The sequence below is a fragment of the Staurois parvus genome, unplaced genomic scaffold, assembly GCF_062004578.1.
Source record: "Staurois parvus isolate SC_StPar_1 unplaced genomic scaffold, SC_StPar_1.0 ptg000012l, whole genome shotgun sequence".
In the NCBI taxonomy this organism is placed as follows: Eukaryota; Metazoa; Chordata; class Amphibia; order Anura; family Ranidae; genus Staurois; species Staurois parvus.
The window spans coordinates 8,218,909-8,243,335 of record NW_028317808.1 but is presented as its reverse complement, the minus strand read 5'-3'; the positions used below and the strand labels follow the sequence as shown (position 1 = coordinate 8,243,335).

At 40.7% G+C, this 24,427-nt stretch overlaps 1 protein-coding gene across 1 annotated transcript in view; it reads left to right on the top strand.

Moving 5' to 3' along the window:
* The window catches only part of LOC149473681 (prostaglandin reductase 1-like), a 47,386-nt gene extending 25,981 nt beyond the window's left edge, over positions 1 to 21,405 (top strand). The window contains exons 7-11 of the mRNA XM_089674747.1: positions 1,722 to 1,839; positions 6,296 to 6,451; positions 10,804 to 10,909; positions 15,492 to 15,610; positions 21,266 to 21,405. Of these exons, the coding sequence (XP_089530873.1) occupies positions 1,722 to 1,839; positions 6,296 to 6,451; positions 10,804 to 10,909; positions 15,492 to 15,610; positions 21,266 to 21,376 (610 nt within the window). The 3' untranslated portion in view covers positions 21,377 to 21,405. The remainder of the gene's footprint in view (positions 1 to 1,721; positions 1,840 to 6,295; positions 6,452 to 10,803; positions 10,910 to 15,491; positions 15,611 to 21,265) is intronic.
* The last annotated feature ends 3,022 nt before the right edge of the window (positions 21,406 to 24,427 follow it).

Here is a 24,427-nt window from a genome sequence, read left to right as displayed (position 1 = left end):
CAATAGTTTTAGCTGTCTTGAATGGGTTTCCATTCATGACAGCTTAGTTACTGTTGATATGCTGTGATTGGCTACAGCTAATCACATGGTATAGGTAGCCAAGTACCATGTAATAGCTGTGGGCCAATCACAACATCAGAATAGTAATCAAACTGTCATAAATAGTGACCACATGATACCCTGGCCTCTCATAGTGGTCACAGGATTGTGCTACTGCATGCAACGGGGGCACACCAGTGCTCATGTGTCGGGCTACATACCAATAAGTTACCTGGCCTGGCTGTGCCACCCACCCACAGTAAATGTACTGTGGGTGAGTGGCAAGTGGTTATCTAATAGAAGAATTCTGGCCAAATTCTATTGTCGCTAAAAGGGCAGTTTTAAGGCCTAACATATTTAGTATCCATTTACTCAACCTAGTCTTGCCTTTACATTTTACAAAAAAAAAAGTGAATTATGTTACATTTGTGTGCACTAAAATTGAAGTGTTACTAAACCCACAACAGTAAAATCAGTCTGCATATGCAGTAAAGCATGCATGTTATACTCACTGTGGAACCTAAGGGGTTAATCCTCCGTATTATGTAAAAAAGACTGTTTGATCCTGTTTTGTCTGATCCTCCCCTTCTTCCATAGTTCCCAATCCATCTGCTGATAGTACAGGGCTCTAGTAGTCACTCTGCACCAGGGGCGGACTGACCATTCGAGCACTCGGGCACTGCCCGAGGGCCCGGGGTCAGTAGGGGGCCCCATGAAATGCCCCGGTACCTTTTATAGGCTTTTTTTGAGTGTGGGCAAGGACACAGGTGCCCCATGATCCCCTATTGCCCGGGGGCCCCATGAGTTGTCAGTCCACTCCTGCTCTGCACATGGTCAGCTTGGTGTGTATTGCTAGAGAGTTTTTTTTGGGGGGAGGGTGCATGTGATCGGCACATTGCCAATCATAACTGTCCAGACAGAGGGTTCGGGGTCATGCAGCGTCATAGGACAGTCAGAGAAGAATGAAAACTTTGCCTACAAGATTAACCAGTGCTCAGCTGGGCACTGATAGAAGTCATAAGACTGCTCTAACTGCTGATTTGAAAAGGTATTTAGCAGTTTATATTACTAAAATAATTGCATTTCTATGTTGTGTGTACTGTGGGAGACCAGATATAGTGAATGCAGTGTCTGGGGTTTAGTAACACTTTAATTTAAGTCTCTTTTTTTTACAGAAAATAAATGGTTTGATAAACTGTTGTGTTCTTATTGTGTGATGGCAAAATCTGCATCTACCATATTTATATTCTACAGGACCTCTGCTTTCAGGAAATACATAATGTTTGGTTGTTTTAGGCTTCTTGCACACGTAATATACACATGTTAACATGTGTACAAAGTATTAGAAAAATATTTTGGCAGCGAAAGGGTTAAAAAAACATGCCTTTTAAAGAGAACTGTACTGTATTTCAGGCATTATGCAAATGTAACCCCCAAAACCTTCCTCTCTTCTTCTACAGAAGTCTCAGCATTATTTTTTTACCTTGTTAATGTAGTGAGAAAATTCTTGCAGGGGCAGCTCAGTTCTTATTAAGGTAGGCACTCCCCCAGATCTACATCTTCCAAGAGCTCTTCTAATTGACTGCTATGGTTAATAGTGAATTACAGCACTTTGCATTATGCAATTTAATGAAAGCCACCACAATAACTGTGCATTAAAGTGTTATTTTTTAATGAAACAGTCTAACCGCATACTTTGGCTTGTTGGAAGTCTGCAGTCCCAAGGAAGGAGACGTGGTTCTTGTTAACAGTGCTGCAGGTGCTATAGGTTCTATAGTGGGACAGATTGCAAATATGAAAGTAAGTTACCTTTTTAATTTGTGGAGCCCTTTTAATTTTGTTTTTCCCCTTTCCCAAAAAATCTCAAATTAATTTTGTACACTCTATTTTCAGACAATATTTTTACAGGAAACATTTCACCAGTTTAAAAAGCACACCTTAGTCTGTTATGTAGTCACCATACATGATAAAATTGCCATGAAGACCTCATATTTGTACACAGAAAAGCCAAATGTAAATGTGTTAGACAGAACATTTACATTCAGGGAAAATTTACATATGACTCCCCTTTACAGGAATTATCACTGGATTACTTGATTTGGGTATGATCCTTTTTCGGTGTTTTCGTTTTAGAGGTGTCATCCAAGTGACCTTGTTTGTTCTCCTAAAGTCTTTTTGGGATGTGTTTGTAGGGCAGCTGATTCAGGTGTTCATAAAGAAGTGTAGCAGGTTAAGATAAGAGAGTTCAAAGGAAAAGGAAAAGGAAAAAAGAAATAGTCAGATATAGGGGGTTCCAGCTATAGAGATAGAAGGGTCAGAGAGTTAGTAGGGATAGGCTGGGTAGGTGGGGGGGGGGGGGGGTGTTGCATAGGTAGTGGTGAAATAACAAAGCCATGTACAAGTAAGGCTCAACCATTAGAAAGATCTTTATATTCCTGGGTGCATGTGTACTCAGTCCAGTAAAACCAATCTGTTTCCTCTTAATGTACAGTATGAGATAGGCCATAGTGTCTTCTTATATTATCTTGTTGATTTTGGAAATCTATAGACTGAAAATGGGGGGTTGGGGGTGGGTCTGTCTCTTGAGGGTGAGATTGCACATCCTTGCTGCATTTATTAAGTGGCTTAGGAGGGATTTACAGTATCTGTGTCTTGAGAGGTAGGAAAGATAAAGGACATATTAAGATGGCACAGTACCAAGGTCTATGTTAATTTCCATGTTATATTAACACGGAATAATCTTAATAGTCTTAATTTGTTTAGCGGTGGGTCTACACCGTGTTCCAAATTATTATGCAAATGATATTTTTCTCATTTACCTAAATAATTGATGTAAATAACAGTCAGCATAATTCTCATGTTATCAACTATTAAGAGTACAATTCACATTTTATTGAACAAACCTCCTAATAACAGTATTTTTGTTAAACATAAAACACTTACAATGCACTGTTCCAAATTATTATGCACAGTAAGTTTCAAAACACCTTATAGGTTGTAAAGAACTGAAAATTGTCATTTGTTGTGTTTGCAGCATATTTACTGAAATCAAAAGCTATTTAATCAAACTTTTTTTTTTTTTTCCAAAAACGTTTTATTGAAGTAAGAAAGACAAAACAGATCATAGACAGATACGGATCGCAGTCCGTGCACATCTTCATATATGTTCTCCCGTATCGCAGACGGGAATAGAACGTTAGAATAGATTTTTGATCAACATGCATCCAATTCCCACAATAAAGCATATGCAAAAAGTATACCATAGTACTATTTACCATCTGTAATTTTCGATTAATATGGTATACATTAGTATCTATGTCGAGAGAGCTCAAGCATCAAGACTATGGGGTGTAAGACAAACGTATTATCTCAAGGCACAGATGTCTGCCATATCCGTATCCAAAAATCGTGGGTTAGTTTTCTAAAGTATTATCACACTTGTACAACTAGGAGTGTTCTGATCCTTGTAAAAATATATTGCTATTTAGAATATGAGAAAAAGGTTTGCTAAAGGGAGAAAGAAAAGAAAAGAAAGAGACTCGAGTGGAAATGGAAAAGGAGTATGGGACGTAATATCAGAGTGAGGTGGAATGGGACAAGGAAGACAAATAAATAGGGGGAGAAAAAAAGAAAAAAAAAAAAAAAAAAAAAAAAGGGGGGGGGGGAATTGAGGATTAGAATTAAATAAGTATAACTAAGCCAATCACATCACATAGTATCGGCCTGGGTATAACAGATGCTGTCTTAAATTAAGGTTATAATCTCTTTAAAGTCCGGTAAAGTCCAGTAAAGGAATTATTCCTGAGGAGAAAGTTCTAGAGGCTTTCCAGGTTACCAAATCTTCTCGCTCAATCCTTCATTAAGCCATGATAAGTCTCAGTAGATAGGAAGTGAGTCCAACATGCCCATGTCTTCCTGAATCGCTCGGGGTGTTCTTTAGCCACTGAGATCAGCTCCTCCATTTCCGCGATCTTATTGATCCTAAGAATCCACTCTCGCACGGTGGGAATTTGGTCTGATCGCCAATGAACAGGAATACACTGTTTTGCCGCATTTATCATGTGTAATGCAAGCGACTTACGATAGGTCTTCACAGGAAGAGAGGAATGATGGAGTAGACATTGTGCTGGGGTAAAGTCTAGGGCGTATGTAGTGACTTGTGCGATTATGTCCAAAACCTTTATCCAGAAGGGCTGTAGTTGCGGGCACTCCCACCATATATGCAAAAGAGTACCTGGTACCTGGCAACCTCTCCAGCATAAGTTAGGAACATTAGGATCAAATTTATGAAGCACAGATGGAACTCTGTACCACCTGGAAAATACTTTGTAGTTACCTTCTTGTGTAGAAACACACATGGAACCTTTATGTATGTGGTCATAAATCCGGTCCCAGTCCTCTAGAGAGAGTGGGATTTGTAGATCACGTTGCCAGGCTATACAAGCCCTCTGCAAATGAGAGGTATTGGAACTTTCCAAAAAAGAATATATCTTAGATATTACATGCCTCTGAGGGGAGTCTGTAAAGCAGAGCTTCTCAAATGCAGTAAGCGGTCTTGAAAAATCCTGTAAATGTGGGGAGTTACGCAAAAAGTGGTGTATTTGTCTATACATCCAAGGCGTTAGAGTGAGGGAGGGCCACGCCCGAGTAATGTCTTCTCTAGAGAAGAGCTTAGAATCTTTAAAGAGTTGACGTACTATTAGGTTATCTTCACGGTTATACCCAGCGAGAAATGTTGGAGACATCCCTGGAACAAAGTCTGGATTTAATCAAACTTTTAACAACATTTTAACTTTTTAAACATTTTAACAGGTCACATTACATTGTAACATAGGACCCCTTATTTGATAGCAGCTTCACAAGTCTTGCATCCATTGAACTTGTGAGTTTTTGGACAGTTTCTGCTTGAATTTGTTTGCAAGATGTCAGAATAGCCTCCCAGAGCTGCTGTTTGGATGTAAACTGCCTCCAACCCTCATAGATCTTTTGCTTGAGGATGCTCCAAAGGTTCTCAATAGGATTGAGGTCAGGGGAGGATGGAGGCCACACCATGACTTTCTCTCCTTTTATCCCCATAGCAGACATTGATGCAGAGGTATTCTTTGCAGCATGAGATGGTGCATTGTCATGCATGAAGATGATTTTATTACGGAAAGCATAGTTCTTCCTTCTGTACCAGGGAAGAAAGTGGTCAGTCATAAACTCCACATACTTTGCAGAGGTCATCTTTACACCTTTGGGGACCCTAAAGGGGCCAACCAGCTCTGTTCGCATGATTCCGGCCCAAAACATGACTCTACCACCGCCTTACTGATGTTGCAGCCTTGTTGGAACAGGGTGGCCGTCCACCAACCATCCACTACTCCATCCATCTGGACCATCCAGGGTTGCACGGCACTCATCAGTGAACAGGACTGTTTGAACATTAGTCTTCATGTATTTTTCTGCCCAATGCAGCCATTTCTGCTTGTGAGCATTGGTTAGTGGTGGCCGAATAGAAGGTTTGTGCACAGTTGCAAGATTCTAGAGGACTCTACACCTTGATGTCAGTGGGACTCCAGAGGCACCAGCAGCTTCAAATATCTGTTTGCTGCCATGTAATGGTATTTTAGCAGCTGCTCTCTTGATCCGTTGCATGGATCTGGCAGAAATCTTCCTCAATGTGCATATATCTGCACAAACCCGTCTGTGCTCTGAATCAGCCACAAATCTCTTAATAGTGCGATGATCACGCTTACGTTTTTGTGAAATATCGAATGTTTTCATACCTCGTCCAAGGCATTGAACTATTTCACTCTTTTTGGCAGCAGAGAGATCCTTTTTCTTCCCCATATTGCTTGAAAATGGTGCTCTGTTTAATAATGTGGAACACCGTCCTTTAGTAGTTTTTCCTTAAATTGGGCTCACCGGCCAATCTAATTATCACAGATGTCCGAGATTGTTTTCAGTGATCAAAAGAGCCCTGAGACACAATGCCATCCATGAGTTACACTGAAAAACAAAATATTTAATCTTTGTGACACTTAAAGAGAATTTGCATAATAATCTGGAACAGGGTGTAGCAGAGTTCTTAAGTCAGCAATTGGTTTAATTCCATTATGGGTGATGAAATCTTTAAGCTGGTATTTGTTGAAAATCAGAAGTTCCTTTAGATATTTACCTGCTATGCCCAAACCGAAAGACCACATTGCAGAGATTTATGACATGAACATTAATAATTTAAGTAAGCATAGAATTATTTTTTGTGTCTAATCAGGGCTGTAAAGTAGTTGGATCTGCTGGCTCAGATAAAAAAGTTGCATATTTAAAGGAAATTGGTTTTGATGAAGCTTTCAACTATAAGACTGTGAGCTCACTTGAGGAAGCACTGAAGACAGCATCTCCGGAGGGCTACAACTGTTTCTTTGAGAATGTGAGTCTGCTTGAGCTTTGTCGATTAGTAATAAAAAAAATAACAATTTCTGTTCTTTTTTTTTTAGTCAAAAATGAATTTTAGGAATTGCATATTTTTGCATTGTTACATTGGTTCAGCTGGGGCAAATGCAACTATGTATATATCATATCAACCTCATGCCCATGGCAGCTGTAAATCACTGAAATAGACACCGCTTCTCCAGTGCTTTCCATTTGCTTCCATATGCCACGCTGACTGGCCAGCCTGATTCATTGTGAATACAGGAGATCAGCCACTTGGTAAGGGCACCATTCAGAGAATGCTTTGCATTTTCTGAATGAGTGCAAAGCATTCTCTGGTTGAATAAGGTGGAGAGCATGACGTCACCACCCCACCTCTGCACCTCCTCCAATCACAGAACACTTTGGAGAGTTGATAGTTCTCTTTGTTTGTCCACGTTGGAATGCGGATGGCTCCCTGATTCTTTTGCACCCAGTGCAGAGATCAAAGCAAGAGTGAGACAGTGTATTACTGGATTTTAAAAAGTAAAGGCACTCATTTTTAATGTTTTACATAGCTGTACCGGCAAAAGGGGCCAGTCTGAAGTGATCTGGCTGGACTTAATTTTCTGACTAAAGTTCCACTTTAATAGGAAAATTGGTATTATTGAAATAAAGTTGTTGTCCTAAAGCCAAACACCAGGCAAAAATGAAATGTATATAGTGCATTGTTCATCAACTGCCTTACTCCACAGTCTTCATTCCAAACACCTCTTCCTAAGCCATCTTGCAGTGTAATGGATCAAAATTACAGGTTTGTCTATGAGCAAAGCTAATGTTCTGCCCTAAGGACCAGACATTTGTCCTGTTTTATTGTTAAAATAGTGACGTCGCCACTGGTTGTATCCACAAACACAAGGAAGGAGAAAAACAAAAAAACAAAAAAGAAGAGCAGCTATCTAGTCATTGAAAACCATGGTGATTGTAAGATAACTGAGCAATTAGAACAGCGCTCCTCACCAAATACATCTCTGTTGATAATAGCCAAATACAGTCAGCATCAATATTGGTACAAAAATATTTGTACCAATATTGATGCTAACCGTATTCGGTTTGTACCAATAGAGATGTATTTCTCCTGTTAGCATACATACATCAACCAAAAAACAATAATAATGTCCTTGAAAGTCTCTTAGCCAAATATCTTGTAACATGTGGAGTGCTTCTTTATGATTATCCATCAATATGTGCTCCTATAAATCATGCACTCTGTGTGCAGCCAACACCGGATATGCTTCCACCTGGACAAAAATAATACTTTAGTCTTATTAAAAACGTATTACTCTTCCAAGTATAGAAATGCACTGTCTTAAAATGGGTGCCAGATCGCACCAAATGCCAGCATGTATATAGAAATATAGCAATAATGTGCGTTATCACTTTCTATTACCGCACTTCCATATGTTACCAAGCATATAGACATCATCCAGGCTCCACCTGAATGTTTACCACTCGGTTCCCCGTTAACCAGGGCTTTTTTCAGCGGGAACATGGGGGAGCGCAGTTCTGCCACCTCAAGCACTGAATGTATGTAATGTCAGGGGATGGTGGGGTGAGCTGGAGGGTCTATTGAGGCTGGCTGCTGGGGGTTCTTTTGTTGCTGGTGGGATATATTGTTTCCAATGGAATCCCCCCGATGCCTGAATAAGGGAGTGCATTGCATGAAATGTAAGGAGAAAGGAGAGCAGAAGTGAAAGCCTTAAGAGGGAATCTACCACCAGTGAAGAGTTCCAGGAACATCTGACTGCAATCTGTTAGTCTACGGAGAAGGACAAAAGGTTTTATTGACCCTGCATATTATGTAAGGTCAACTTGTTCAGGTGATAGCACATCAGATGTTGGCTGCACACAGAGTGGGTGATTTATAGGAGCACATACTGTATTGGTGGATAATCATAAATTACATAGGATACAATATATTAATTTAAGAGATTTTTAAGGACATTACTATTGTTTTTTGGTTGATGTACATAGGATTGTATTATTGATTAGAGTTTAGGCACTATATTGTTTAAATTTGGTATCAACACATTCATATAAGAGTGGGTAAAGTGTTAACTGCTTTCAATACATATCTGGCTACATATTTTTTCATATTTTATAATATATTTTCAGTTTAATTTTTATCAGTGGGATTTAGATGAAGGTTGGTTATTGTAACGGAACCGACCTCAGTCTGCGCTTGGGTACTTCCGTTAGACTACCGCTTCCCCATCCGAACACTGACAACAGACATCACAGCTGACCATACAAGTCTAGACGACACCAATCTTGAAGTAATCCAGAAAGTAGACTAGTTTATTTGAACACAGATACAAGATATATACACTAAAGGGAACAATCCCTCCTCCCTGCATAATGACACAGGGTGGGGCAATATACATTTAGTAACAAGAGACACACCAACAGACATTCCCATCAGGAGGGAGGGCTGCTGGAGACACCCCCCACCAAGCCAATACACCTAAACACATACATCCCATAATAGTTTGCTCCCAAGCCTGACAAACAATAGAACAATGGGATGCAGCCCCACAACACCAAACAATCCACAACCCCTACCCCACCTATACATATCTACACAATATTGGGACAGATCACCCTGTACCCCCAACAGGCACAGGGTGCCCCCCACCCAAAGTGACTTCCGTCACAGTTATATTACTGTGCAAGATTTGCATGTTACCATAGCAGCTCACATGGGAATAATTTGCATTGTCAGACATTTTTCTTGCTTTTATCTTCTTGGACACTGGTACCCTCATCACCCCTCCAGAGTTCTCCTGCCTCTGGAGCCAATACGAGAGAACAAGTCCATTGGGAGTGTCTCCTCTACCAATAGGAGGTTTCCACATCAAGCAGGCAGAGATGTGGACAACCTAAGGAGCTTGGGAGATAAACAGAACAAGTGAGAGGGATCATCATGCGAGCATGGCTTCAGGTAGGTAAAGCAGGCCTTTAGATTCTCTTATTATTTTCATAGCAGTGGTTATATATAGGGTTTTAGGAGTGAATGATGTGAAGTTCTGCTGTCTTTCATCATCCAGTCATGTTTTTCAGCCCTTTAAAGGGCAGACAATGTATCCTTTTATCTCCTGTGTTTCCATATTAAGGAGATTTTTTTTTTATCACTGTGTTCATTCTAAATTCACTGGAATTGTGGGGCTTTTAGAAGTAGAATCAATATGGGAGCAGCAGATATGGATAGATAGTTCTCAGGTACATCAAGACCATTTTATTTATGAAAGTCTGTTTAGGAAGGACTAAAACTACAGGTTACCCAAACCATGAACCTATTTTAATCTTATGTTTTCAAAGCCAAATTAGAAATATTACATTAGAGGTACTGTGGCTCCCAGTTTCTTTGTTTTTGAAGAACAATGTTTCTTAACCAGGGTGCCACAGCAGGAAGGGGGGAGGGGTGCTCTGATGTGATTAGAGGATTCTGTAATGGGGTTACTTTGATTTGATGGGCAAATCTGTCATGGGGATACTCCAATGTGATGGGTGTCTCTAATTTATAGGGGCATTCTGATGTGATGGTGGACCTCTAACATGAATGGGGACTCTGACATAAATGGGGACTCTGATGTGATGGTCTGACCTCTAAAATGATGGAGGTCTGATGTTAAGGAGGGGGTATGATGTAATGTGGGGAATCTCTGATCTGATGAAGGTCCTCTGACAAGAAAGGGGACTCTGTTATGGGGGTTATCTAATGTGATGTGTACCTCTGACTTATAGGGGGACCCTGATGTGATGAAGGACTCTGACATAAAGGGAGACTCTGTGTTGATGGGGGGCCAATGATATGAATGGGGGCTCTAATATGACGTCTGATGGACCTCTGATGTGATGAGAGTACCTCCAGTGTAAAGGGGGGCTTTTTATGAAGATAATTTCACCAAGGTAGTTGTGTGTATCATCCCAGGCTCAAGTTTGCCATTGATAAGTAACATTTAAAGTGGAATTAAACCCAAAAGCAAACATTTATTATATTGTAGCTTACCAAGTATTAGATGTGATGGCTGCATTCATTTTCTTTTTTAAGCTTTATTCCTTTTATTTTCACCTGGTGGTCTGGCTAGTAAGTCTGTTGTTTTTCAAAAGAACAAGCTGTCCTAAAGATGTAGCAGTTCAGTTTTTATTTATTTAACCTTTACATGTTTATCTTTTCTCAAAGTACTTTTAAAGTGCGGTGCAACTGCAAAAAGGTTGAGAAATGCTGCTGTTGAATATCTTTTCCTGTATTCATTTGATGCAGAATTAGAATGTAGCTGTGAAGGTTGATCATTATTTCCTCTGCTTTAGGTTGGAGGAAACTTTGCAGATGCTGCCTTGCAACAAATGAAAGATTTTGGAAGAATTGCTGTGTGTGGTGTCATCTCCATTTATAATGATGCACTGATTCCTTCAGGTAAATGAATGCTTTCTTCCAAAATATTTTTTGAAACTGAGCATAAATAATATTTCTAAGCAATACTGCTGTAACATACATTTATATGACTAATTTTGCAAGTAGAATTTAATTTTAATACACATTGGGGGAGATTTACTAAACGTGGTGGATTCAAAATCTGGTGCAGGTCTGCAGAGAAACCAGTCAGCTTTTAACCTCAGCTTGTTCAGTTAGGTTTTGGCAATAAAATCTGGAAGCTGATTGGTTTCTATACAGAACTGCACCAGAATTTTCACTCTTCGGTTTTAGTAAATTACTCCCATTATGTTTATTGTTTGATAACTACTGCAGTCTACTGAATCTTGTTGGACTCTGTATGACTGCTCTGTTGTGACCTTGAGGTTTTAGGGTTTCTTTTTTTACATGGACGATTGTTGTCAAAATGTTCATTCCATGTTTTCTTGGTTAATGTCCACAGTGTAATTTAAATTTTTGACTGTAGGGAATAAATGTTGGAAAATTTCCATTGCTTGTTATCTACAAAAAAATTCTACCTGTAAATATGAATTAAGGGCTCTGGAGCACATTGCTGGAAACTTGTGTTTCACGTTTGTATCTTGCACCATGTTAAAACCACACTGGGTAAGCAATCTGCTGCTGGTGTCAATATATTCCTTATGACACCCAAACGCAGATCTCAAACATGGTGTGTTTGCCTGCACAGCTCGCAAGGTACTGCAGAACCATACAATTTGGTGCATTTTTGAATAGTGCATGGTCCTGTGTAATTCAGGTGTGAACTGGCCCTTAAAAAGGAAAAAATTGTGGTTGTTGCAATGCACATGTACCAAGAAGAGTTTCACCTGAAAGTAGAACTTTTGTTACAAAGAATGTCTTTTCATGGAAATCATAAGCTTTTAGTCTGTGGCTCTATGAAAAAGCAAATTATCTTTGTCAGATTAAAAAATGTCATACAATTCTAGTGCGTGATAAATTACGAGGGCGTTCAAGTCAAGTCGCGACTTAATTTTACAGGTATGAAAAAGGCATGCTAGCGTGGCGGTACTACACACAGTAGTAAGTGGCAAGTGTGTCCTATTACTGGTAGGCGGAGCACATGTCGCCTTTAATCAAGATGACAGACAACAGTGTTAGTGCGTGCAAGAAAAAATACATATATATATACCTTAATATGTGACGATAATATAAAAATAAAAATAGACATGCAAATGAACAAATCTGTAGTGATATGATCCAATAAGGATCTGATTAGTGCCACAAACAATGTAGTGCAAAGCAACGTGAAATGACAAACTGGTCCTCAATCAGGACCTAATATAGTGAAAAAAACAATAATAACATCAAAAACCACCCTCCAAAAAATATCCCTACCAGGGATTTTACAGATAAAAAACACACAGACTGGTGCAAAACATCTGTGAATCCCCATATACAGGGAAAAATCCTAAACAAAGTGACAAGTGCTTACACATAAAATGTAATCAACAATGCTTCAGTGACAGAATATTCCAAAAAATATTTGTAAACGTCTACAACAAATATTAAATATAAGCCGTGATCCAATGAAAAAAATGTATTTCATGCAGGTGATGAGGTGAATGTGCATTCACACCAACGGTGAAATCCTCAATGGCTAAAATGCCCCCTCACCTCCTTACAATGACCCACTGGTCCAGCACGATTTCAGGATCACCCAAGGATCCTTCACAGGCAATATCTGGTTACTGGATGGTGTCCATAAGTAATCCCACTCACTGGCAGCACTTACGCTTCTCAGGTCCACTCCAGATAAAAGCATCCGCTACTCAGCACAATCTCCCATCCGGGTCATAATAGAAGAGAAAAGATCCTCCATAGTGTAATAGGTTTTTAATTTAAATATATTAAAACAATGCCAATTGCCCACTCACTTCTTTATAGCATTACACAGGCATTTAAACCTCATGCTATGGTGTACCTATGCATGGGTTTCAGGTGTGCCAAGATGGCGTCCACGCCGGAAGCACGGCACCGCGTAGCGGAACTTACATCACCATGTACCTACACGTTGCATCACTATCGTCATGTGACTTCCTCAGGGACCCATCCCCCCCACATGAGAGAGCCTTCCACTAACACCCCCCCCGATGACAGAGAAAAAGAAACTCACCTTTACAGCTCTGTACATCCCGGGAATGACAGAGGGGCATATACCATCAAGCAGCCCTCAGCCCACTCGGATCCCACCTGGTCCCCGTGCTGCATATGTCCATTCTTCCGGGGGCTGCCCCCCTAAAAAATGCTTCCCTGGGCAAGTGCCTTGTTTGCCTTTTGGTAAATACACCCCTGCCCTTGTGTATGGGCCTTAGGATTCCCAAAGTGCAGCTAATCACAAGAGAGACAATGATAGAAGTGCACCCCTCATAGGAGAAATATATTGAAATTGGTGGTCCTGCCATGAAGGTCCTTTTGCAGCCACTTCCTGTTAGAAGGTGACAAAGCCTGTCCCTGTCTCCCAGTTTTGAACCTGCATTGCCACCCTGTACAAACGCCTTTGGAGGAGACTATAAGTGGTTGTGCAGACACTTAATATATAGGCAAGCTATGTTATTGCCGCCGTCAGGAAGTCCACCCAGAGCCAAGATATGGAACAGATGCTGGAGTGAGTGTCTATAAACATGAAGTGGGCATGGCTCAAAGAGGCTGCAGGAGATCAGTTGCATAGAAATACAAAAAAAAGGACAAAAATGTGGTAGTTGTTAAAGGTACATTGTGCTTTAACAAACTAAAAGTGAGGATTTAAAAACTTCTTTAACCAGTTGAGGACCTCGGATGTAGGCCCTGAAAAACTTCAACAAACACCCTGCTCTTCTTTCCCCACCACCATTATTGCTATTTACCACAAGCATTTGTAACTGCTGCTATGTAAAATGAAGCTATGAATAGTGTTTGAAAACTTTGTAGAGAAATACAATGTAACAACCTTATTGTTAAATTCTTTTACTGTTTATTTTTTTTAATAAGAGGTGTTTTTCTAATCACTTATTAACCTTTTTATAACTTCTTCTTCACCTTAGCTATTATTAGTTAATATTATCTCCGTTTTTTTTCTTTGTTTTTGTGTAATTAAAATGCATAACATTTAATAAAAATGCCCTTATTTTACACTTTTTCTACAGTAACATCTAGCAGTTAAAAACACTAGTAAAAACTAAACAAAAGCATATTTTTTGTTACTTTTTTTATCTATAGGTTTCATAAGAAAACTATTTTTGCAAAAGAACAGATGTAGGATTACAATATAAAAATGAGTGCTGGATCTAAGTGCAAAGAGCAGCTAGAATGAAAGGCAAAACCCCTGAACCTTTTGGGAAACATATATATACAACATGCAGTGCTAGAAAAAACAGTGTTAAATTTCATATAAGAACAGCAAAAGATCTCAGTGTGACATTAGTAATGTATCACAAAAATCTCATCGTCTCTAGGGTAGATGGCCGTTCTCCTTTGAGAACGTGCTTTCACACGAAACATGTCAAGAAGCTGCACTCAGTGACATAGACAGGAGCCAATTAACCTACCAGCCTGTCTTTGGAGTATGGGAGTACCTGGAGGAAACTCACACAAGCACAGGGAGAACATCCAAACTCCAGGCAGGTGGGCCTTGGTTGGGATTTGAACCAGTGACCCTAGCACTGCCAGGTGGTAATGCTAACCATTTAGCCATTGTGCTGCTAAAAAATATGCATTTCTTCCAAAGTGTTTCTAAAGGCATAACGACTTTTTTTTTCCCCTTAATGCATTCTATAGAGTAAGGTAAAAAACCTTCTAGTATCAACTCAACCCCTCACTCCCCCAAAATACTTACCTGGCTTCTCTTTCTATCCAGCACTGTGCCTGAGAGCAGCATTTCTGCTCCCTCTCTCTGTCTACGCACGCACAAAGACAGCTATGGGTGCCATTGCCTTTTGTTGCTGTCAATCAAATCCTGTGAGGAGGCAAGAACCTCTCTGTGTGTGTCTATGGACAAACACAGCCTGCCTTGGGAGTGAGTCCGCAACTCTGCCCCCATAGCAAGCAGCTTGGGGGAGGGCAGACACAAAAAAGGGAGAACCAAGATTAATGGTGAGGGACCCAGAAGAGAAGGATCGGGCCCACTTTGGGCAATACCATTGTACAGAGCAGGTAAATAGAACATGTTTATTATTTTAAGAAAAAAAAAGCTGAGCCTTTACAACCACTTTTTTTTTTTTTTCAAAATCTATAGTCCCATTAAATGTAAAGACTGGTTGTATTCGCAAAGTGATATACAGGTATTAGAGCTTAACTAGTCAAACTTTGTCATTAAGGCAATTGGGATATAAGCTACACTTCCACCTTTTTATGGGTATTAAAAATGAGCCACTGTTCACACACTGGTTTAAAAGCAAAATACAAATCACAGTCCTTAGGGGGACTCCTAAACAGAAAGCTAGTTATTGGTCCTTTGTGTTTACTAAAAGACATCTGTGTGTGACCAGCATGGGACATACTGTATATTTATCTTCTTTATATTTCATCAAACCTTTTCCCTATTGATGTTGCTGTTTATTCATTAAAGGACCTTACATACAGCCAACTATCTTGTTTAAACAACTCAGTATGGAAGGGTTTCTTTTGAGTCGCTGGGAGGACAGATATGAGGAAGGTCAGCAGCAGCTCCTGCAGTGGGTTTTAGAGGTAAGACTATCTTGGGAAAATAATATTTTGGGTATTGTGAGGCACTGGCGGGTAAGACAATGTGTATGTGTCACCTAGGTTTCCCACATACATATGAGCTTTTGACTGATATGGAAAAAAACAAACCCTGAATATAGGTGTAACATGTTACATGTTACAAAAGGTGAACTTATCCTTTAAAAACTGTATGGCGCCTTGATGCCTGGCACATACCTTCTGAGAAATGATCCAATGCATATTGCTCTTCAGAAGGAAACGCTCATGTGAACGCTGCTGTCAAATGAAATCAGCTGAGCATCTCATGCAGGTTGATGGAAAATCTTTATTTAGCAAGCCAGTTCTGGACCTTCATAATTCAAAAAGTTTAGAATCCAATGTGCACTGCTTTTGTGAGTGATGAGAATTGTTGCAGGTATAGGCAGTCAATAGAATTTTGTAAGGATGAGAATATATAAACACACACACTTTTAATAGCTGTCAGAGGAAGGAATTAGTTTTAGCATCCAAAAAGTAAATTTGCCTGAAAATAGATTTGGTGTGAAGTTTACATTTTTAATTGTTTGCTTTAACAAATTTTTAATTTTTTATATATATATATATATATATATATATATATATATATGTGTGTGTGTATATATATATATATATATACATATACTGTATGTGTGTTTTTAAAGTGAGTAACTGTAAAACGAGCAGCCTGTATATTCACTGACCGAGCTTTTTTGAGCAGTTGTGCTCAAAAGCTTTCATACCATCAGAAATTGTGCAATTTTAGCCTTGATATTGAAAATATGTCTGATCATGCCAAAAAACTGCCTTATATTTAAGGATAATGATCATATGAAGCTACTTATTATCACATAGTTGCTTGGCTCCTTTTTAAATCATAAAGAAAAAGAAATCACCCAATCACCCTGGAATGTTTGGCCTTTGTACAGACACACAAGGTGTCACACACAGGTTAAAATAGCAGTTAAAGGTTATTTCTCACAATCTGTAAATTACAATTAGTGTTTGCGTATAAATAGTCAATTAGTTTGTTAGCTCTCACTTGCATGCACTTAGCAGGCTACATCTTGAACCATAGGGAGCAGAAAAGAACCATCAAAAGATCTGCATAACAAGGTAATGGAACTTTATAAAGATGGAAAAGGATATAAAAAGATAAACAAAGCCTTGGATATGCAAGTCAGTACTGTTTAATCATTTATTAAGAAGCGGAAAATTCAGAGATCTCTTCATACCAAAGCAAGGTTAGGTAGCCCAAAAAAGATTGCAGTCCCAACTGCCTGAAGAATTGTTTGAGATACAAAGAAAAACCCAAAGGTAGCCTCAAAAGAAACACAGGCTTTTCTGGAAAAGGATGGTTGGGTTGTTTTTAAGGAGCACAATACAACAATGCATAAACAAAAATAAGCTGCATGATCGAGTTGCCAAAAAGAAGCCTTTACTGTGCCAATGCCACAAAAAATCCCTTTTATAATATGCCTGGCAACACGAAAAAAACATAAAATGAAAAACGTATTAAAAAAAAAATCTATTTTTTTATCGTTAATATACACAAGCACATTCAGTTCACTTGCACAAGTATATATTAAACGGCAACTCCACTTTCGTGGGGAAAAAAATGACCAAACAAAAAAATATATATTTATATGTACACATACACACTATACTGTATACAATTGCTACACAAGTCATGTCATTGTTTGTTATTAAAAATTACCTTTCCCTTTCAATCTGCAGCACTGTAATTTTCTGTAAAATGCAATGCAATGTGCACTTACTGTAGAGACTACCATACTGCAGTGCACGCAAAAGCAGCTTCTACCACATTTAGCTTCTTTTTTTTTTTTACACACGTCAAACAGATATAACAAAATGTATCAAATAAGAGAAGTCTATTCTTTGACTTTTCACATACATGTTAATATGTTTTTATAATATAAAGGTGTCTCCTTAGTTGACTAGCATATGGATCATATGGGGGGCACAGTCACTGATGGGGTGCTGCTTTTGCGTGAGTGCTGCGTTGATGGAGTGCTAAGAAGCAGTTAAACACAGCAGTTGAACTAAAGCAGGATAACTCAAGCAGCAGGAAGATACAACAACAGCAAGAAACTCTACTGCATGCTGGACAGACTGTAAGCAAACACCCTGGGAAACATCTCCTACAAGTCTGAGTCCCACTCCCTGTACCTTTTTAATATGTCCCCTCTACTCCTCTTTTTCATATTACTATCCTGCGTTCCCAAAATCTCACTTCTTTACCCCTCTGCTCCACCCCAAAACTTGTACATCTCACCCTGACTGCTACCATCTCCCTACTACTGCTCTCATCACCTCCTGCTGATACTTCACTCTCCTGCTGACCCAAACACCAGGACTGGAAGGCATGTGCACTCGTGTACATCCCACTCCCATGTTACTTTCCTCACTCTTCTTCTTCTCCTAACCTTTGGGGATATTTCCCCAAACTCTGGTCATCCTCTATTTCACCCCCACACCAGGCATCCACTTTCTTCCGGGAATAGCCACAATCCCCTCAATTTAATATCAGTCCCCGTGCTCCCAAAAACCACACTCCCTTTTTCATGTGCGCTCTGGAATGCCCACTCTGTCTGTAATAAGCTTACCTCTGTCCATGACCTTTTTGTCACCCGCTCCCTTAACCTACTAGCTATTACAGAAATCTGGCTCCAAGCAGCAAATTCTGCTTCTTCCGCAGCACTTTCCCATGGAGGCCTCATCTGGACCCACTCACCCAGAACCAGTGGTCGGAAAGGGGGTGGGCTTGGTTTGCTTCTATCCCCACTGAGCACTTTTCAAGTCCTCCCTAACCCTCCCTCTCTATCCTTCTCTTCTTTCAAGACTCACTGCATCCGACTGTTTTCTCTCATTTCTGTGAGGATTGCAGTGATCTATAGGCCTCCTGGACTGGTGTCCCGCTTTCTTGATGATTTCTCCGCCTGGCTACCCTACTTAGTCTCTTCTGAACTACCCACTATCATTCTCGGAGATTTTAACATCCCTATTAATGTCAACAACCCGGCTACATCCCAACTCTTCAACTTAACCTCATCTTTTGCATTAGCACCGTGTATACAGTCCTCCACTCACTCTGATGGGAATACATTAGACCTTGTTTTCTCCCATCTTTGCACTCTCTGCAACCTCACAAACACCCCCTTTCCTCTCTCTGATCACAATCGCATCACCTTCAAAGTCTCCTCATCTTCAAACACCTATCCCTCCAAGAGGCAAACAATTACCCGCAGAAACCTTCACAACTTGAACCCTGCTCCTTTCCAATCTGCAACTGACCAACTCTATGGCAGAATCTCTCCCCTGTCCTGCCCTGACCTGGCCACTGCTGTCTACAACAGTTTGCTTCCATCCACATTAGAATCACTTGCTGCTCTAACAACACGAAGCATCAGGCCCCGACCGTTACAACCTTGGCAGACTGACGACACCAGAAATCTTAGTCGTGCACTGGAGCGATTGTGGTGTAAAACCAAATCTCAACAAGCATTCACCCTATATAAATCTGCTTTCTTAACATACAAGTCCTCCCTTTATGCTGCCAAACAAGCCTACTTTGTCACTCTTATTAACACTTTGTCATCCAGTCCTCGTCGTCTCTTCTCTACTTTTAACTCTCTACTTTCTCCACCTCCACCCAGTACCTCACTCACTGCTCACGAGATTGAAAATCATTTCAAAAACAAGATTGACGCAATTCGTAGGGGCATCGCCACTGCACAGACATCCATCTCACTTAGCATACCTTATACTAAACCTCCCTCAACACTTTCCTCTGTTGACCTTCCTACTACCAAAGAAGTCACTAAGGTTTTCTCAGAAGCCCGTCTCACTACCTGCCCCCTGGTTCCTGTCCCCTCACAACTACTACGGTTACCCTCTTCTTCCATCCTATGCTCCCTCACTCACATCTTCAATCTTTACCTCTCTACTGGTGCCTTCCCCTCCCCTCTAAAGCATGCGCACATCACTCCCATACTTAAAAAGCCCTCCCTGGACCCCACCAACCTGAACAATTTAAGACCCATCTTCCTGCTGCCATTTACCTCTAAACTCCTAGAACGCTTAGTCTACAATCGCCTGAGCTCCTACCTCACCGACAACAACCTTCTTGACCCTTTACAGTCTGGCTTTCGCTCACTACACTCCACTGAAACTGCCCTACTAAAACTCACTAATGATCTACTAACTGCTAAAACCAATGGCCACTACTCCGTACTCTTACTACTTGACCTCTCTGTGGCTTTTGATACGGTTGACCATCCCCTCCTCCTCAAAAAACTCCACTCTCTTGGCCTCAGAGACTCTGCTCTCTCCTGGTTCCCCTCCTACCAATTGCAGCGCTTCTTCAGTGTTACCTATAACGCCGCCTCCTCCTCTTCACTCCCTCTTTCTGTAGGGGTCCCTCAAGATTCTGTCCTTGGACCCCTTCTCTTCTCCATCTACACCTCCTCCCTTGGTCACTTGATAAACTCCCATGGCTTTAAGTACCATCTCTATGCTGATGACACACAAATCTATCATTCTACCCCTCACCTCACCCCTTCAGTCTCCACTCGCATTACTAACCTACTAAGTGACATATCGGCATGGACGTCACTCCACTTCCTCAAACTCAATCTTTCCAGAACTGAGCTCTTAGTATTCCCTCCAGCCCGTGCCCCCTCCCCTGACTTCTCCATCAAGATCAATAACACAATCATCAGTCCCTCCCCTCATGCCAGGGTACTAGGTGTAATCCTAGACTCCCATCTGTCCTTTCAGCCCCAAATCCAATCACTGTCCAAATCTTGTAGACTTCACCTCCACAACATCTCCAAGATATGCCCTTTCCTAACCTCAGAAACCACTAAGCAACTTATTCACTCCCTTGTTATACCTCGCCTTGGCTATTGTAACTCCCTCCTCATTGGCCTACCTCAACACAGGCTATCCCCTCTTCAGTCTATCATAAATGCTGCTGCCAGACTCATCCACGTTACTAACTGTTCTGTATTTGCCACCCCTCTCTGCCAATCCCTCCACTGGCTTCCCATTGCCCAACGGATAAAATTCAAAACACTAACAATAACGTATAAAGCCATTTATAACTCTGCCCCAAATTACATCACCGATCTTGTCTCTAAATATCACCCAAACCGTACTCTCTGTTCCTCGCAAGACCTCCTACTCTCTAGTTCCCTTGTCTCCTCCTCCCATGCTCATCTCCAAGACTTCTCCAGAGCTTCCCCCATCCTCTGGAACTCTCTACCCCAATTTATCAGACTATCGCCTACTCTGCTCACTTTTAGGTGATCTCTGAAAACCTATCTCTTCAAGGAAGCCTATCCTGCCCTCAGCTAATACTGGAATCTTCTACTCTTCCAACCAGTCTATCCCCCACAGTTACTACCTTTTGTACCACTAGCCCCTCCCTCCTAGATTGTAAGCTCCAAGGAGCAGGGCCCTCAAATCCCTCTTGTATTGAACTGTATTGTTGCTGTATTGTCTCCCGTTATATTGTAAAGCGCTGAGCAAACTGTTGGCGCTATATAAATCCTGTATAATAATAATAATAATTTTTAATTGCTGAAGATGACCAAATTATAAATCTTTCTTTTTTTTCAGGGCAAAGTGAAATATCATGAACACATCACCAATGGATTTGAGAACATGCCAGCAGGATTCATGGGAATGCTCAAGGGAGAAAACATTGGGAAAGCAATTATCAAAGTGTAAATTTTAATTAAAGTAACATAATGGCAAAACCTTTTTAGTTTTAATTTTGAATAGAGCAAGGGAGGTTTATAAGCCCTGTAAGGTTTACTTTTGCCATCTGTATCCCATTAGGAAGATTTACTTTCACTTCCTGCCCCATAGCCAGACAGGAAGTGAGAGGAAATCACTGCAAATGAAGGGAATCACTTGGGGACCCTCAGGTCACCAGAACCAGTGTCCCCATTGGAAGATCTCCCTTCTATTACTTTTCTGGGGACAACACAAAATATGAGATTTTCTTTTACTTTCATTTTCAATGATAATGGTAAACAGGACATGTGTTGTAATCCCTCTCCACTCTAAAGGCAATTTTTTTTTTTACTTTTGGATTGTTATACTTTAATTAAAAAAGAGAGAAACATGGTAGCTGCTATTGCTGACTTCTTTGAGAGTCCCAGCCTAATCTTTTTTTTTCTTACTGGGTCAGTCACTGACCTGCAAAGCAGGTGTCCTAGCACTTCACTGGCTCCATGCTTTTTTGGGTTCATGACTCTCTAAGTGCTTTAAGCAAGGATAAGCATTATAGTTCCTATAAATTACAGCACTGAAAGATCCCTTTTGTTCCATCTTCACAGACTATCTTCACTGAACTATAACTAAAAAAACCCACTTGAACATTATATTTGCCTAAGCTATTCTACTAAAATAACTGTCCACTAAAAGATCTGTGTTGATTCTATTTAACCACTTGCCTACCGGGCACTTGTACCCCCTTACCCCGGTCATGCAACACTGTACCCATATGAAATTTTTATAATTTTTTTGAGACAGATAGAGCTTTCTTTTGGTGATATTTAATCAACTCTGAGTTTTTTATTTTTTGCTAAACAATCCAAAAACAACTGAAGATTTTGAAAAAAAAAAAGTTTTTTCTTAATTTCTGTTATAAAATTTTGGAAATAAGTGATTTTTCCCCTACACTGATGTGCGCTAATGAGGCTGCAGTGATGGGCACTGATCGGCTGCACTGATGGGCACTGACAGGTGACACTGATGGGCACTGATGAGGAGGCACTAGTAGGTGCCACTGATGGTCATTGACAGGCATCGCTGATGGGCACTGAAAGGCAGCACTCATATATGGCATTGATAGGTGGCATTGACTGGCACTGTTAGGGTGACAGCTCGTGAGGAGAGGACTGCCGATAACCAGCATTTCCTTATTTACATGCGAACAGCTGTGATTGAACACAGCTGATCACATGACAGAGCCAACGTCATTGGCTCTTTCCGTTGATTGGTGATCCGCTGTGTCCCAGGGACACAGTGCACCACCGATCGCCACGCTGCATGCCCCCGAGGGTGTGCACGCACGGTTAGAGTAGGAGGACGTCATATGATGTCCTTCCAGAACAAGAGAACCACCTTGCACCCGTTATTACCTTATATGGCGGGCAGGAGGCAGTTAATATATATCATGTATGGCATCATATCAGTTTTTTCTGTGGGGTTATATATAAATGCTCACTGACTGTAAGGCTAGGTTCACACTTTGCGGGGTGGTTGCAGGAATCACCGCTGTTCCAGCACCTGCATTCTTAATGGCACCTCCATGCATCTCAACCCACAGCACATTTGCTAGTGCAGGAACAGCAGGGAAATGGCATGGTGCAAAAGCACCATATAGGCAAGTGCTATTAAAATGGTGCAAGCACCTTTTTTTGTGCTAAATGCAGCCACAGCAAATGAATGGGCAAACGCGGGCCACAGACCCGCAGTTTATTAATATTATTATTATACAGGATTTATATAGCACCAACAGTTTGCTCAGCGCTGTTCAATATAAAGGGAGACAATACAGCAACAATACAGTTCAATACAAGAGGATTAGGAGGGCCCTGCTCCTTGGAGCTTACAATCTAGGAGGGAGGGGCTAGTGGTACAAAAGGTAGTAACAGTGGGGGATGGACTGATAGGAGGAATAGAAGGCAGGATAGGCTTCCCTGAAGAGTTAGGTTTTCAAAGATAGCCTAAAAGTGAGTAGAGTTGGCGATAGTTTGATAAATTGGGGTGGAGAGTTCCAGAGGATGAGGGAGGCTCTGGAGAAGTTCTGGAGATGAACATGTGTGAACCTAGGATAAGAGGCTGGGCAAATTGCTTTACATTTAATTTTGTTTGTGTAAAAGAGTCAGTACCTTTTTGTTGGCCATCTTACAGCTTTACTCCAGAGGTGTTCCTGTGGGACCTCTTCTGTAAGTGTCAGACAAAGTTCATCACAGCACTTTTGGCATTGTACTTGGACAGTAACAGGATAACATCAGTTCTCCAACCTGGAGAGTGTAAAGTAAATTATATCACGGCAGTATTATGTACTTGTATAACTCTCTGTCACGGTCCACACTAGTGACAGGCCGTGTGCTGCCTCCCATTTTGCATGCTGCTTCTCAAAATATATTCAACAAAAATGTCTCTCTTTTTCTTGTTTTTAGATTTTATTTGTAAAATGCATGTAGTTTACAAGATAGGTTACTGGTTTGATAAAAAAAAAGTAGGAACAAAATCTACACTGGGAGAAAAAGCATGCTTAAAATGAACTGACTGTTGTGTCCTCAATAGGTGTTAACCCCATAGCCTGTGTGCAGCTTGACATGCAGCTAAACCCAGCTATTCACCAATACTATAAGGCAGTAGTGGTCAATTTAAAAATGATAAAGGGCCTCAAGTGAGGCCTCTGCCACTCCCAAAAGGCCACACAGAAGCAGTACATTTGCAACCCTCAATTACCCAAAATGTTGGCCCAATGCATTTTTTTTATCACAATGCACACTAAAGAAACTGGAGTACAATAACCCTCAGCTTTGGTGTCAATGAGTGGAAAAATTAACCCCAACATTGGTGTCAGTGGACACAATAATAACCCCCCCCCCCCATCATTTGTGTCAGTGGATGCAATAATAACCCCCAGCATTGGTATCAGTGGGCGCAATAATAACCCCCAGCATTAGTGTCAACCAGTGCATTAACAGCCCCCAGCACTGGCATCAGTACTATTAACCCCTGTATTGGTTCTCA